The sequence below is a fragment of the Calypte anna genome, chromosome 2, assembly GCF_003957555.1.
Source record: "Calypte anna isolate BGI_N300 chromosome 2, bCalAnn1_v1.p, whole genome shotgun sequence".
Classification (NCBI taxonomy): domain Eukaryota; kingdom Metazoa; phylum Chordata; class Aves; order Apodiformes; family Trochilidae; genus Calypte; species Calypte anna.
The window spans coordinates 130,210,215-130,227,169 of NC_044245.1; the positions used below are offsets into that span (position 1 = coordinate 130,210,215).

General features: G+C 40.5%; 1 protein-coding gene across 1 annotated transcript in view; it reads left to right on the plus strand.

Annotated features, from left to right (window-relative positions):
- Positions 1–11,782, plus strand: part of SPAG1 (sperm associated antigen 1) — a 40,073-nt gene extending 28,291 nt beyond the window's left edge. Inside the window, 5 exon segments of the mRNA XM_030445483.1 lie at positions 2,906–3,047; positions 3,936–4,062; positions 8,675–8,839; positions 10,659–11,033; positions 11,191–11,782. Of these exon segments, the coding sequence (XP_030301343.1) occupies positions 2,906–3,047; positions 3,936–4,062; positions 8,675–8,839; positions 10,659–11,033; positions 11,191–11,325 (944 nt within the window). The 3' untranslated portion in view covers positions 11,326–11,782.
- The last annotated feature ends 5,173 nt before the right edge of the window (positions 11,783–16,955 follow it).

Consider the following 16,955-nt stretch of genomic DNA (forward strand, 5'->3'; position numbering starts at 1 on the left):
TTCTTAAGTGTGAAGGTGGTGAGAACAGGTTGTCTGGGGAAGTTATGGGTACCCCCTTCCTTGGAGTGTTCAAGATCAGTTTGGATTGGGCTTTGAGCAGCCTGCTCTAGTGGGAGGTGTCCCTGACCATGCATGGGGGGTTGGAACTATATGGTCTTTAATGTCCCTTCTAACCAAAACCATTCTGTGATTCTATGATTTGATGTAATTTCTGAAGTCACATAAAATCAAGTATAGCAGAAATAGTATCAGCTGTGTATTGAGTACTACCACAACTTTCCCTGACATCACACAGTTATAACTGAGTTTTCCCAAAAAAACCCCATGACCTGAACAAGTGAACACCCAGCTTCAGTAACAGAATCAGATGCATCATTTATAGGTGTCATTTAATTGTGCTTGAAAGCATTGCTCAACTCTTCAGAATAGAAAGGCCTCTGATGGCCAGTGGATGTACAAATGAGTTACAGAACACTGTTTGAGGAGGTTTTATTTATTTATTTTTTTTTACAATGTATTGTGACTTTGACAGTAGCCATTTAGTAGTCACCTTTTAAAGATGCTAATGTTGGACCTGTTTACATGTAAGTGCTGGGTGCCTAACTGCTTTAGGGCACTTTTTTTTCTCTTGTTTTTTTTCCCCTTCATAGTAGTTTCTATAGTTCTCCTCCAGTAAACCAGGTGAAGGAACCTTTCTGGTTCAGCTTTTATTGACGTTAAACACTCTTTTTTGCAAAGGAAGGCCTTAACTATGTTAACTGTATAATTTTTTTACTCCTACTTGACTGATAACTGGTTTCCCTTTGAGTTTATTTAAAAAAGAAAAGTAGTGCTGAAGACAATCTGACTGGGCAAATATGTAGCAGTGACAGGGTTAGCTGTCCATAATGAATTACAGCAATAGTCAATTCCTCATATAACCAGCACCCTTGGGCACTTGCCACCTGAGGGGTGACTGAGGAGGCAGAGCAGGGAAGTGCTGAGCACAGGCACTTCAGGCTCAGTGGCTTTAAAGGTGATATTTCAGATAGCATTGAATCTGTCTGTAGCTGATGTAAAAAAAGAAGACAATTTTCAAATACGTGCATGTATAAGAACTGGACATTATTTCTCAAGAATAAAGCATGGTCTAGAAACTTGTGATAATACGGTTTATATGTGATTTGAATAATACTGCACACTTAACTGTAGTAACACTGCAGAGAATTGCTTTTCATTTAAGAAACATGAGGCATGTTGTTTAATTTAAGATCAGTTTAATTGATAAATTCATAGCACTTGTCAGTGCATGTCATTACTGATTCATCACTCTTAGGGACTGGGCAGCTATTGTGTTTAACTTGTTTTTTTAAAATTAAGTAGAAAAATGGTATTTTCACAACTGTTGCTATTAAATATAAATGCTTAGCTTGAAAAGTGCTTTTTGTTGTACTGATTATACTCCAGGCTTTTTCTGTTGTTAAGGAATACAACTTGTGGAATTTTTCTTTCAATGTACAGCCAATCTATTTAATCTAAACCTTTTAAGTACTAAATTCAGATCTTTATAAGAGAGAATTTGAAGATCATCATAATAAAAATTACACAGATAAGTGGCTCCTGAGAACACCAGTGATTGTGTTTAGCCTGTTAAGAAGCTTAGGAAACTGTCTGGCACTGTCTTCATGAAGTGTGATCTGTGGCACATGTCTCAATCAACTTCAGATCAAGTGTGCTGTGGTTAGGCTTTGTTTTTAGAAATACTCAATTCAGGCTGTGTAACTATTTTATTCACAGAAGAAGTGACATTAAGGCAGACGTTAAGGTTGTTGTTGCCTTCATGAATGTGTACTAAATCAGTGGGATGAAATGGTAGTAGCTGATGTCACAAGTGAATTAGTAATAAACTTCAGGTAATAGCTAAGCATTGCTGTTGGCTGACACTTTTCAGCAATTGTCTGTTTGTCTTCAGTTACAGTTTAGTTGTGTTTCATGCATGATTCTGTTCTGGTTTCATGTTGTTATTTAACTTTTACCTCAAGTCCACACAGGAGGCTGCCATGTTGTTATAAAAGAACTCAGTGAGTTAAATGTTGGTTAAAACTATCTTGTTATATGCAGTGCTTAAAACCTGAAGCTTGTCAGGGGCTCATGTTCTTTAGCAAGGTATGAAAAATAGATTTTTCCATTATAATTTATTTAGAGCTTTATTTAGAGCTCTTTTACTAATAACTGTTCACTGTCAACAGAGATGTGAAACTATAGTCAGGGTTGATTTTCCACTGCAAACATAGCTAAAAATTGTGGTCTAACTCAGAAGCATATGCAACAAATAATGTGTAGTTCAGAAGGAAGGACAATTAGGGAAGAACACAATGTTAGAAAGTATAGTCAGGTGTTTTCAGGTTCCTCAAAACATCTTTTACTATCAGAATATTACTGATGGATCACTAATCTCTACTGATGTGACTGTCATTGTCAGTTTAGCATAGTAAGTGTGGTAGGTAGCTGCTTGCAGAAAGAATGTTAGACCAAATTATGGCCACATTGATGGGATGATGGATCTAGGTGGCCTTTAATCCTGCTGGTTAAGTCTCCACTGTTGCCAATAAAAGAGGTGGCTCAGGGGAGGTACATGGTCCCTCTCAGCCACTCAGAAGGGGCAGATGGAAGTGAACACGTAGAGTGGGCAGTTGCATTCCCATTATTTTCAGCAAAATAGTTACCCTGGTGCATAGGGAAGAATGAGATATGGTGGTTTATGTCTGCCTTAGAGCATCTGGGAGATCTGGGGCAGAAATTGCAATGTACAGACTGATAAAGTTATTCCAGTTGCCAGGCATTTATTCTTAGTCTGTGTAGATTACTCAGCTACCCGTAATGAACTGACTTTCTTATGTAACACTGTGATCCTCTTGCAATGCAGGTGAGGAAGCTGAGGAGAAGTTCAAGGCATTAAAAAGTGAAGGGAATGATTTTGTAAAAATGGGTAAATACGAAGAAGCTGTAGATAAATACAGTGAATGCCTGAAATTAAATACTGAGGAATGTACGGTCTACACTAACAGGTAAAGATCCAAAGCCTATCCCTGCTTTGTGGGATAACAGTAATTATATTTCCTCATCGAGTTTTAGCATCCCTTCAGTCACTTGTAAAAAAAGGAGGGTTTTTTTTCCCTCCTTGAGGAGTGTTTCTCATAACGAAATTGATTTTTTTGTTCAACTGTGTTATTTTCCCAAGGGGAGCAAGTATTAGTATCACTGATGTATATCTTAAAATCTTTATATAAAAAGAATAAGCAGTACTAGCAGTTATAATTAGCATAGCATTTTACAGCATTGTTTGAGAACACTGTTATGATTTTAATTAAAAACTAACATGTAGTGGCAGTATGTCAAATATGAAGAGTAATAGTTCAGAGAAAATCTACGTTTTGAGAAAATAAAAGTAGGAACACGGTCATAAATTGGCAATATTTTAAAGGTTGACTTAATTAATTTATTATGCTGTAATCTTATCAGGTTTCACAAACTAAGGAGGATTTTATTAGACCAGTACTTGTCTAGGAGACTTCAAAGTAACAATTAGGTGCAGAAAGCATTATTGCCTATGTAATATGGAGCACTTTTTTACTGGAATGCCTATATGAAATCCATACTATAGCCATTACCATATTTTCATGCCCTAACTTAGGATCTACTTTTAAAATGCGTATTTGCCTAACTTCAAGCATTAGTTGTACTTGAATTTTGACTTTTATTGCAGGAATTGGCCTTCTCTAAGTTAATCCAGTGGTTTATTACTACTTACTGGGTTTGATGTACCACAAAAAATACCACATGGAGACTGAATTTTTGTGAATTATTGTAATTAACATTTATGAGTCAGATACTATTGGCACTACAGCTTTGTAGATTTTACTTATATTGCAGTGTATTCTGTTTTTCTGTGCTAGAGCTCTCTGTTACTTGAAACTGTGTAAATATGAAGAGGCTAAGCAGGATTGTGATCATGTTCTTCAGAAAGAAGATTCTAATATTAAAGCTTTTTACAGAAGAGCACTAGCGTTCAAAGGAGTACAGGTGAGGAAAAAGAACATGACAGGTATTCTTAACCACTTCTGAACTTGCTTATCCCCTTCAAAGGCAGCCAGGTAGTGGTAGTTAATGGGTGTATACAAACAAAGTATGCAGTGTGGGTGGTTTGTTATTCTGTAGAGCATAAGGCATACATAAAAATGTTATTGCAACATAAATTGCACGTTGGCTGGAATCGTTTGAGAAGACACAAGAATATTGGTTTGACTAGAGATTGGTTAAGCAAGTTTCAAATCTGTTCTAATGTTCTAAAATACTTTTGGGTATCCCAGTCTGCTACTGCATCTTTGCTGGTGACAAATGGATTCTCCCCAAGTCTTTCAATCCACAAGAAGGGCCGGAAGGAAGAGCCGGGAAACTCCAGGCCTGTCAGCCTGACCTCAGTGCCTGGCAGGGTTATGGAACAGATCATCCTGGGGGCAATCACACAGCACCTGCAGGATGGACAGGGGATCAGACCCAGCCAGCACGGGTTTAGGAAGGGCAGGTCCTGTCTGACCAACCTGATCTCCTTTTATGATCAAGTGACCCGCCTGGTGGATGAGGGTAAGGCTGTGGATGTGGTCTATCTGGACTTCAGCAAGGCCTTTGACACCGTCTCCCACAGCATCCTCCTGAGAAAGCTGGCTGCCCACAGCTTGGACAAGCGTACTCTGCACTGGGTTAAGAATTGGCTGGAGGGCCGGGCCCAGAGAGTGGTGCTGAACGGGGCTGCTTCCAGATGGCGGCCGGTCACCAGCGTTTTCCCCCAGGGATCAGTGCTGGGCCCAGTCCTGTTCAATATATTCATTGATGACTTGGATGAGGGGATTGAGTCCATCATCAGCAAGTTTGCTGATGACACCAAGCTGAGGAGAAGTGTTGATCAGCTGGAAGGCAGGAGGATTCTTCAGAGGGACCTGGACAGACTGGAGAGATGGGCTGACTCCAATGGGATGAGGTTGAACAAGGCCAAGTGCCGGGTCCTGCACTTTGGCCACAACAACCCTATGCAGCGCTACAGGCTGGGGACAGAGTGGCTGAGAGCAGCCAGGCAGAAAGGGACCTGGGAGTCTGGATTGACAGGAAGCTGAACATGAGCCAGCAGTGTGTCCAGGTGGCCAAGAAGGCCAATGGCATCCTGGCCTGTATCAGGAACAGCGTCACCAGCAGGTCCAGGGAGGTGATTCTGCCCCTGTACTCAGCCCTGGTAAGGCCACACCTTGAGTACTGGTTCAGTTCAGTTCTGGGCCCCTCAGTTCAAGAAGGATATTGAGGTCCTCGAACAGGTCCAAAGGAGGGCAACCAAGCTGGTGAAGGGACTCGAACACAGATCGTATGAGGAGAGGCTGAGGGAGCTGGGGCTGTTCAGCCTGAAGAAGAGGAGGCTCAGGGGAGACCTCATTGCTCTCTACAACTACCTGAAAGGAGGATGGAGCCAGGCGGGGGTTGGTCTCTTTTCCCAGGCAACTCTCAGTAAGACAAGAGGGCATGGTCTTAAATTGTGCCAGGGGAAGTTCAGATTGGATATTAGAAAGAATTTTTTCACGGAAAGGGTGATCAGACATTGGAACGGGCTGCCTGGGGAGGTGGTGGACTCTTTGTCCCTGGAGACATTTAAAAAGCGACTCGATATGGCACTCAGTGCCATAGTCTAGTGACTGTGGCGGTAGTTGATCAAGGGTTGGACTCGATCTCTGAGGTCCCTTCCAACCCAGCCTATTCTATGATTCTATGATTCTATGATTCATCTGTCCAAACTCAAATCTCAAGCTGTGTGTTTTGGCATCAGCTCATATTTGAATGTTTGCCATATTAAGCCAGAGGTTTTATTATCTTCTCTCTCTTCCTTCTCCAAATGCATGAACTTTAATCAGTAATCTGCTTTTTTACTCTGTAGACAGTGTGGAGGCTCAGCTTTTTCCATCTACCTAGTGGTGTTGTCTGTGCTCTGCTCACCTTGCATACAGTTTTTTGAGTATCCTTTTACCTGATCTTCACAAATGCAGACTTTCATTGCTCATCTCCATCGTCAGTGTGACAGAACATCTTGTATTCTGGCACTTGAACCATGTGGCTTCTTTTTCTCATCCCTCTGATAGTTCTCCAGTGGAGGTAATTAACCTCTAGGCTTGATAAGTCTTTGATAGCCATCCTTACCCTACCTGTCAGCTCTTACCTGTTAGTGTATTGTCAGCTTCTCACTTCTTTTGGCTTGTGATGGCAGCTGTCATCATCTACTTTGCATTAAATTTTACAGCCATCTAAAGAAGCATTTTAAGTTCTTTCTGCCTTGTTGCTCTTTACACCTGGAAGGGATCACTCCAAGCATCTGTCATGTTCCAGCAGCATCCATCCAAGGAATACTTGCTTCAGACCTCCATTACCTTTAGTCCCTTAAAAAATTACCTGGATGTCTCTCAGTTTACAGATTACTTGAGGACAAGTAATCTGCTGTTTGTGCTCAGCAGTATACTGGCCTATTCTCATCCCATGTTGTAATTCCAAATGCAGGTTGTAAAAACCATGGGATAAATGTTGTTTTTGATAAAGATTTTCCTGTTACAATAGGTATGAAACTTGGGAAAGTTTCAAATTTAATTTCAAAAATTAAATTAATTTCCAATTGATTTCAAAGAAGGTGAGAAGTCTTTATTTTGTGTCAAATCTTTTCTGTAATTGTGCCAAGCTGCCTTGTACTACTCATCCATACCCCTATGGTGTTGAAGTTGATAAAAAAATAATATAAATATGGGCAGTTAGAGAGTGAGTCTACCAGTCAAAAAAGGGAATTACAAACTAATGAAGAATGTCAAGAATTGGAGAAATAACTTTTGCTTTTTTTTAAATCCTAGGAAAAAAATCCTATTTTTATATTATTGAAGACATAGCCTGAAACACACTTCTGGTGGATTCCTTCAGACCATTCTGAGCTGGGGAATCCAAAACATTCTTTTGTGGTTGGATTTAATGCCTTCCTTATTTCTAATTCCAGGGATGTGAGTGATTTGTAAAACCAGAGAGAGCAACAAAAGTGATTTGAGGTTGACAAATTACTCTGTAATTAAAAATTTTTCAAGCTAAAAGCATATGGTTTGGCAAAGACCTAACTAAGCTGTGGAATTTAATGTAGTAAGAGAGGTTGGGTTTTTTCCACAGATTTACTGAGATGTAGTTGAGGGCAGATCAGGAACAAATCATGCTTGGGTGATGAATCTGAACTATAACATGGGACATAGGACTGCAGACTGCATCTCCTAGAGCTGATCATCCAGTCTTTTGCTTTGGGCACAAGTCTTGCACCATCTTTGTGGAGAAGTCTGGCAAGCTGCAATTTTAAATCCAGGAGGGTTGGTTGTTTGCTTATCCTTGTGATCACTTCCAGAAGTCTGTTCCAGAATCTCCTTTCTCTGTAGTTGTCAGTCTTCACATTGCACTAAAAAGGTACTGCTTAATTAGCAGCTGTTTTATGATTAAAGCAATCTGCCCCATTTCTGCAGTCATTTGCTGAGGCTAAATAATTCTAGTTCTCTTACTCTTCTTTCATGACACAGGAGACTTCATTTCACTTACAGACTTACTGAAGTGTCTCTGCACCTTGAATACTGGTCATCAGTACTGAACAAAATATTCTGTGTAGGGAAGAGACTGTGACTTGTACACTAGAGCTTTTTATTACAGTTGAGATGCAGAGGAAATACCTCAGCTGGTACATGAGGATTTTGTTCATAATAGGAATGACTTACAGAACCTTATGATACTGCCAGGGAACAGAATTAAAATTAGGTCCTGTACAGAAGTAAATTATGTTAACTTTTTTACTGTTTGCATGGTCTATGACTGTTTACTGTTACATTTCATCCTTATTTTTGACATTCCAGCACACAAGTGACATTTCCAGCCCTCCTTGTGATATTTCAGTCTTCCTTAAAATTAGTGCTATTTACTTGATCTTTCCAGAAAATTTGGTTTTAAAAAAATAATTTCTAATGCCAAAATTTGAAATAAAACCACAAAACAAATGACAAGACTGCTTATTGATGAACTGTGTACTAATGCCACTCTTATCTTCATGTTTGTCTTTCTAATCCTGTTTATCCCAAAGTTCATAATGTAATCCAAATCTTCTCAAGCAGCAGCAAAAATTTCCCTTCTTAAGCTGTAAGAGATGGTCTGTTGGATTGAAGACCAGGAAGATGTGGTATATTTTTAATTTAAACTTAATTAAACTTTCTTTTATTGGCCAAGTATGCAGACTGTTGATGAACTTAAATTGTATTAATCTTGAGGAACTGTAACTCTGGAAACAATTATGCTTGAAAGCAGCAGCCTTCAATGATCTGTCCTCTGATACAGGGAATATACAACTCAGAATAAATTAGTTCATATTACGTATTCAATACAGAAGTACTTAGTCACAAAACAATGTCAAACTCATACTCAATCTGCTTCTCCCCCTCTAATGAAATTACACATCTCTGTTTAGATTATTTTTGTCTACTTAATATGAAATCCTAGCATTTTTGGTTTTATTTATTGTAAAGGACAATATGGTAGTTCAAATGTATTTTTCTAGTGTTGTGCTTATGAAAAAATCTGTTTTGCCTTCTAATTACAGGATTACCAAGCCAGTATTGATGATTTCAACAGAGTACTTCTCATAGATCCATATGTTGTCGAAGCAAAAATGGAACTAGAGGAGGTAACCCAACTGCTGAACCATGACAGCAGCACTGCAGCTGGTGGTCAACAAAAGCAAAGGAAGAAGATAAGCATACAAGAGGTATATCTGTTCATTTTTAAAAGCAGGCAATACAGAAGCCACACGTTTGATGAGATAATATTAAAGCTTTTGTTTTGCACTTCTTATCTCTGCTATTTCCTTTTTGGGGGGTTGTATTTTTCATGTTATTTTGAGGACACACTGGAGGGTTCTTGCATATGATGTGTTCAGTGTCCATTACATTTTACAGTAAAGTTTGGGCTGCTTTCAGGTGTATTCAGAACCATAGCAGGAAGAGAGTCCATTTAGATGGCATTAAACCAGGATAGGCTCCCAAAAAACTGCTTAGACTTTGAAATGACAATTTTTTGGAATACGGCTGTGCAAATGCAGTTTACTGGGGAAGCCCCTGGAGCTGTGCTGGCAAAGGCTCAGAGTCAGCAGGCGTGCTGGCTCTTCTTGTGCTAGTAGCAAAGTTACTGGTCTGAAGGACAAAATCCTGCCTTGAAGAGCAAGAGTATGAGTGAAATACCTGTCAGATCTTATGAAGGAAAATGTGGTGTAACTTTCATGTACCAGATCAAAGAATTAGGCGGTGAAAGGATTTTCTCAGTCATCTGATATGTTTGGATTGTTGCTTTGATGGTCCTTTAAGAATGTTTTGGGGCTTTCTCTCTTTTTTTATTGTGAAACCTATAGCTAAAATACACAGTTGCCAGTCTGTACAGTAATACTGTAATTTGAGAATGTAATTCCAAAATGCAGGTAAAATGGGAACTGCAGTGATTATTGTAGAAATAACTCATTCTGTTGAAACACTTCACGTTGTCACGAGTTCATGGGATTTTATGTAAGTAGTGTAAGCTGGGTATAGTGTTAGTTAAGCTCTGATTTGTGACAGCCAGAGGGACCTGGAGAGTGTTCTGGGAGGTTAGGAAGTGTTGAGTACATTGTTCAGAGACCAGGTAACTACGCTGCTGGCAGTGGTAGATTTTCCAGGGGTGGGGCAGGAAACATAAATGTTTGCTGTCATTAACTACAGCTGCCCTCTTAGAGAGCCTTCCCTGTTTTGTCTGCTGTAGTGCAAGCAGACTGCAAAGAAAAGTAAGAATTGGGATTTATCATTATTACTCCATTTTAATCAAGCTATAATTATGTATATAAGTATCAAGATTTCTCTCTTGATACTAAGGATTGTTGAAAAAATAGAAAAAATGTTTATAAGCCCAACTAATGTAGCTCACAGCACTGTATGTACGTGATCCTCAGACTTTCTGAAAACTTTGGCATCCCTTGGAGAGACTACATTCAATGACACCTTACTCAGTTTGTAATAATTCCACAGCTCTTGATTGCTTGGAATGGATTTCAGCAAATGTAGTCAACCCCATTGGTAATTTTCTAGCAACTGATGAAATGAGTACAGGCTGCAAACTCTGGAGAAGTTAAGTGGGTATTTAGGCAGTGAGATCATGCTGAGCTTTCTCCTTCTTCAGTGAGATTCGCAAAGAGGTTGCTGTTGCAACCTGATGGAACTGTCATGTACCTGAAGTACAGGTACCTGTACTAGTCTGAAGGCCCAGCAGTGAACTGAGAGGTGGGTATCTGGTGACAGAACTTCAGTTCTGCTTCTCTCCTGCAGCTTCACTCCTCATACATGTATACACAGTGGTCCTCAGCCTTCTCCCAGTGCACACTTTTAACTACAAGCCTTGAAGATTAATTAGATGCTATTCTGGGGGGAAGTAGGACATAGAGGACTCTTTTATGAAGAGTAAAGTGTAACTATAATTTAGTGAAATTATAGATCTATTCATAAAATTTATGAAGCTTCAGAGTATTCACTTGAAAGTTATTTATTGCCATTTTCTCTGTGAAGGTGACTGAATCTGATGAAGAGGAAGAGAGACCATTTGCTACATCAGATGATGCTGTGACTGATCATGTTCCTTCTAAGGAAGCAGTTCAGAAGAGTGAACTGAAGACCTCTGAGAAACTGCGTATTTCTGAACCATCTAATGCTTATGACTTTGGTCAGATAATGAACGCAGTGCGTGCCAGTCAGGATATAGCTGCTTGTGCAGATCTTTTAACAATTACTGATCCAGAAAAATTACCAGTGCTACTAAGTAACAAACTCGAAGGAGAAATCTTCTTGATTCTTATCCAGTCATTGAAATATTACATAGTTGAAAAAGACCCTGGCCTTGTATATCAGCACCTTTTCTACTTGAGCAAAGCAGAAAGATTTAAGGTAAGAAACTCGATTGAACCTGTACTTAAGTTGAACAGAAACACAAAGGAAATTTTCATATCTTACAAATTCAGTCTATTATTTCCTTTTATCTCTATCAAATCCTATGATTTTTAATCAACGTGTGTTAATTATAAAATTTAATCTGTTTTTTTAGGTGGTGCTGGCCCTTCTTAGCAGAAATGACAAACAGCAGGTTCAGCAACTGTTCAGCAACTTACTTTCAGAAAACCAGAATCAGCAGTATTCTTTGGAAGATCTTCAGAGCCTTAAAAAGGTTTATGAACTTTAAGAAGTTAAAATTTGTTGGTCGCATGCACATAGTTCATGTTTATAAGATGGATTGATAAACTCTGCAGAGTTGTATGAGTTGAAACAGGTTTTTACCCAGGCTGTTGGAATTCTGTTCTGTTTTGACAGCATATGCATATTTAAAACTTGCTGCTCTTTTTTTCTTGTAGTTGTAAACATTTTTAATCCATAGAATTCAATGCATGTGTTTGTGTTCAGTAACAGTTCATGTTACATGTTATTTGGAATACAGATTTTATTTAGATTGTGTTAATTATATATATGAAAATATATTTTACAGTTAAATAACTGGATGGTATGATAGATAATACACTTTAAGTCATCTCCTAAGATTTTGTGGGTTGTGTGTTCTTGTGATAAAGAAGTGGTGTCTTCAAGCTGAACGGGTCAGCTAGAAATAGGTTTGCTAACATGAATTTGCAAAAAGTATTAAATGCTTTTCAGATAAAACTACAAACCATCTATTTCTTCACTCTCCTTCCTCTATACAAAACAGTTTTGGTGCAGCTTAGCAACAAAGGTGAATGAATAATATATTAGCTTGTCATAGAACCTTTGAATCAAAAGAGTTAATTATTAAATAAAACAATATGTTTTTAAAATTATTAACAAGCAAGTACTTTTTAGTGCACAGAGGATTAAATTTTTTCAGTATGTGGAAGGACTGTGAGTTTGCATGGCTTTTGAAGTGACTGGTGAACAGGAGAAGTGGCTGCACTTGGCAATAAAAATACTTAACTTGAGTTTTATAATCAGATTATTCACACCACCAGCTATCTCTGTTTACAGGCATATTCATAAAGCTAAAAGTAAAACCTTTTTGTGGACCAATATGGTTTATTTTTGTTATTTCAGGCAGTACTTGTTTTATATTTGACTCTGACAAAGCTCGCTTTTTCCAGATGAAGCTTTTAAGTTCTTCCAAGCACCCCAATGCCTTCTTTGCACATGTGATATAAATGTATATCAAATACTAGCACTACAGAAATACTACTAAGAATGTTGTTGTAATGTTTTTCTCAGGTGTATATTAATTAAAAAAAATAAAGTTTGTTTCTGGAGAAGAACAATTATGGTTTCTCTTCTCTGGTCCTACACTGCTTAGCCTTATTCAGACATGTGGATTATAAATTTTGTCTTGAAGCAGAGTGCTAAGAATGAGGTTTTTAATTCCTAAGGAACTGTCACTACTAGTGGTGGGTTTGTTTTTCCTTCAAAATTTCCTCTTTTTGTGAGAATGTCATGTTCAGGACAGATCCATAGCTCATAGAATCTATGCATAACCAATTGTACTTCACCAACAAAGTGCCAATCTCATTCTTCAATCATAGTGACATAGTATTCACATTCACTAACTTGTGTCTTAATGGTTTAAATCTTTTTATTTTTCACACTGTAGTTAAGTATTTTTAGAGAAGATTAATTGTATGTGTGCAACTTCCTGACATGGTTTAGAAAACCTAATCAATCTTCATTTAATAGAGTTCAGAGTAGTTTTAATAATAAATTGAAGGGTTGTATTAATAACACATGGATTAGGAAAAAGTTATTTTGCTAAAAAGCATAAAAACCAGCTATGTAATTTAAAAATAGTCTCACTCATTTGAAAATTGTAGTTGAGTAAGAGACAAAAGTCACTGCATAAAAGCCTTTGGTGAAGTTGAATCTGTGCCACAAAAATCCCAAGTATTATGAACTCTTCAGCTGTCTGCTAGGAAAGAGTCTTGACTGCTAAGGTTGGTGTCTTATTTGTATAGTTCATTTTGAGACTGATGACAAAAATGGGAATTTTTGCAGCAGTAAATCATCAAAAATATAATGTAGTAAATTTAGGAGACATTAAAAAACCCAAAACAAACTACTTTAAAAGACAAGATTTTTAAATGGAGTGTTCTTGACAAGTCCTCGTGTATCCATGAGGAAACAGACACATGGGTTTTCAGAGACAGGTGTAGAGTGTCACAGTTAATTTTAGGACAGTTTTAATCAATCCCTTAATTAAACCAGAAACCTAAAAACAGGTTTCTAGCAGCACTGTTTCCTGCCCACGGGGATGTCACCCATTTCAGTGTGAGATGCAGCCTCCAGCTGTGGCAGTGCAGGGCCCTGGTGTCCTGCTTGCTAAATGCCACCCTGGTGAATAAATGCAGCAACAAACATCAGAGTGGGTTTGCTTGTAAGCAAGAGGAGGCACAGGGGGCAAAGAGGGGAGTGAAGTGTCCGGGACACAGTGATGTGTTCAGAAACACCCTGAGCACAGTCTGTGAGGGAGGGGTAGCTTGAGCCACATAAAACACACCAACATCAGCCTGGTGCCTAAACCCCGCCACTCTAATTTAGGCTGCTGTGAATTTTAATGTTTTTTACTGTGGAGATGGTAAGCAGTAACAGTCCTGTTGCCAGCTCAGCTCCTCAGGAGCTGGTGAAACAGGTGCTGGTGTATCAGCAACTTAACATTTGTGGTTGAGCTTCCAGCTGCTGCCAAGAGGCTGAATTTTTGTGCCAGGCAGGTACCTGTTCCCTCTGCTGCCTGATCCATTCATTTGAAGGGGAACCCAGTGCAGCAGTTTCAGCACATTTTAGGTATCAGCTCAGAGGCTGGTGAGAGGATGCTCTTACCCAGCTGTGCTCCCGGGACCTTTCCCTCTTTTGCCTTCCCCACAGTTCCAGCAGAGCATGCAGTTACTGCAGCCAGGAGCTGGTGGTGGGGCAGTTACAGCAGGAGCTTCACACAGAGGTCTCTCTGTCTGCCTACCTTGCCCTGCTCACTCTCTGACACTCTGCCGTACAGACAGGTTTGCTCAGTGCTGAAGGGCCTGCTCTGCTTTGGTCCTGTGTTCAGCCCTGCCTGATGCTGGGGTTGGTGCTGCTCAGCACTGGCTGCCCGTGCTGTACCTGCAGCTTTCTGTGCACTGTGAGTGCTGGGAGGTGAGGTCAGGTTTTCCATGCAGAAGGGAAGCCAAGCGAGGTCACACAGCATCCAGGAACAGACTTTGCCGTGAACCCTGTGTTTGTTTTCCTGATAGAGGAGGGAATTGCCTTGATGGGGATGGTGCAGAGCTGCAGCCACTCTCTGCAGGAACTTCAGCTCTGCTGGTCTCCCTGCAGCACATCCCTGTCCCTGCCTAGCAGCCTCCAGCATCTGGAGGACCTTCCTCACCAAGAAGGACCAGAAACCAAAGCTACTGTATCAAAAAAACCAAACCCCAAACCCAACCCAAATCCCAAAAGCACATTAGATGGTGCATAGGCCCCACACTAGGCAAGGTCAGCAGCTCTGGAAGCAGAGGATAGGGAGCACTGCAGACACCTGAGCTGTGAGCCCACAGCTGAGCATGGTTACTCATGAGCATCTTTTCCTACCCCTGCAGCTGCACAGCATCCCTCGTGGGTTGCTGCATCCCGGGGTACTGAGGCAGCAGAGCCCACCAAGGCCAGAGAAGCTACAACAAAAATCACCAACTTCTGAAAAGTTGTTGTAATCTCTCTGCTATTGAAAAGCAAATAATTAGAGAGGATAGAGACGTATAACAAACACATATATAAAATCTGGCTCCTTTTGGATAACAAACCCAACTTCTTTTCTTTTCTTTTTTTTTTTTTTTTTTTTTTTTAATAACCATGAATTCCTGAACATTTAGTTGTGTCTTGATGCTACAATCTTCAGCAAACTAAAAAAGACAACTCTTGCTTCCACTAGTACTCAGGGGCACTTTAAAATAACTGTTTCAATTTAATTATGTGAAATAGATTGCTATATTATTCATTTTAGCAATAACTTTGAACTTCAACAAAAATGTTTTATCTGAGAGAGCCCAGGAGGAGGTCTAGATGCAGCTACTCAGAGGATCTCCAGCACAGCCCAAGGGCTCCCTTCAGAACAGGAGGATCAGAGCTGCCATGTGATCTCATCAGGACCCTTTAGAGAAGTGCAGCTGAAAGCAGGGATGCTTCTGTGTACTGAGCTCCAACTCCTAACCAGACAGACCAGTGTGTCCTGGCCAGGCCTTGTCCAGCACCTTTTCCAGTCCTATCTTCAGAGGATGGTTTCATGCCCTCACAGAGCATGGCCATGCCCCCACCTCCTCAAGATTTCTTACACCAAGATTCAAAACCTGATATGAAAAATTTTGCATCTACTTAGAAACCCATTGCAAAACCGTAACACATGAGCTGATGGATACTTGCCAAATTTTCCTCTTCAGACTCCAAGAGACTGTTCACAAGTTACACTGTGCAGTGTCTGTTGCTCCCCCCCCCCCCCCTTTGGGACACAGCAGCTTTGGCAGCAAGGCCAGCGTTCACACAGACAAGCAGAACAGTACGAGACCACCTCCTTCCTGGAGGAACCCTGGGAGCTCTTCATTCACTTGTCCAGTCTATACCCTTGGTTTATATCTTATGTCCTTAAAATATCATCTTATGAAGAGCAACAAACCACAAATTTGGATTAAAGTAGTATCTTCAGAGCTGTCTTCCAAGACTTGTGTAGATTGACTTGTTAGCTGTGAAAGTTCAATGCTACTCTTGTGTTTTGTGTGTCTAACTCTGCCTCCCATACTGGCTTCATGATCATCCCAATGGCTGGAAACATGGAGTTTCTTGTGGGATCCCACAAGGACAATGTAAAGGTAACAGTACTACACAATTTCATTGAAAACAGAACTGGTAGGCATTAAAACTATGGTTGTTAGCCTAATCCTAAAGAGACAGAAAAGAGAAGAAAATAGAAGAGGAGACAGAGAGGAATCATAGAATCATAGAATCGGCTAGGTTGGAAGGGACCTCAGAGATCATTAAGTCCAACCCTTGAACCACCACTGCAGTTACCAGACCATGGCACTGAGTGCCACATCCAGTCTCTTTTTAAATATCTCCAGGGATGGAGAATCCACCACTTCCCTGGGCAGCCCATTCCAATGCCTGATCACCCTCTTGGTAAAGAAATTCTTTCTAATATCCAACCTAAACTTCCCCTGGCACAACTTAAGACCATGCCCTCTTGTCTTGCTGAGAGTTGCCTGGGAAAAGAGACCAACCCCCACCTGGCTACACCCTCCTTTCAGGTAGTTGTAGAGTGATGAGGTCTCCCCTGAGCCTCCTCTTCTCCAGGCTGAACAGCCCCAGCTCCCTCAGCCTCTCCTCATAGGGTCTGTGCTTGAGTCCCTTCACCAGCCTGGTTGCCCTCCTTTGGACCAGCTCCAGCACCTCAGTCTCCTTCCTGAACTGAGGGGCCCAGAACTGGACACAGTACTCGAGCTGTGGCCTCACCAGCACTGAGTACAGGGGCAGAATCCCTTCCCTGGACCTGATGGCCACACTGTTCCTGATCCAGGCCAGGATGCCATTGGCCTTCTTGGCTACCTGGGCACACTGCTGGCTCATGTTCAGCTTCCTGGAAGAGAAAGAAGAGAGAGAACGAGAGAGAAGAGAAAGGAAAACAAAGCACCACCCAAAGGTAGAGGGAGATAGAGAGAAAAGTCACCACCCAAGGATCCAGCAGCATCCCGGGTGTCCCATGGCAGAGAAGAGGGGATTGGTGGACCCACCCTGGGAGAAGGGCAATGGGCTGGAGTTTCTCTTCCTTTCATGCCACCCATTTCTTGCTGT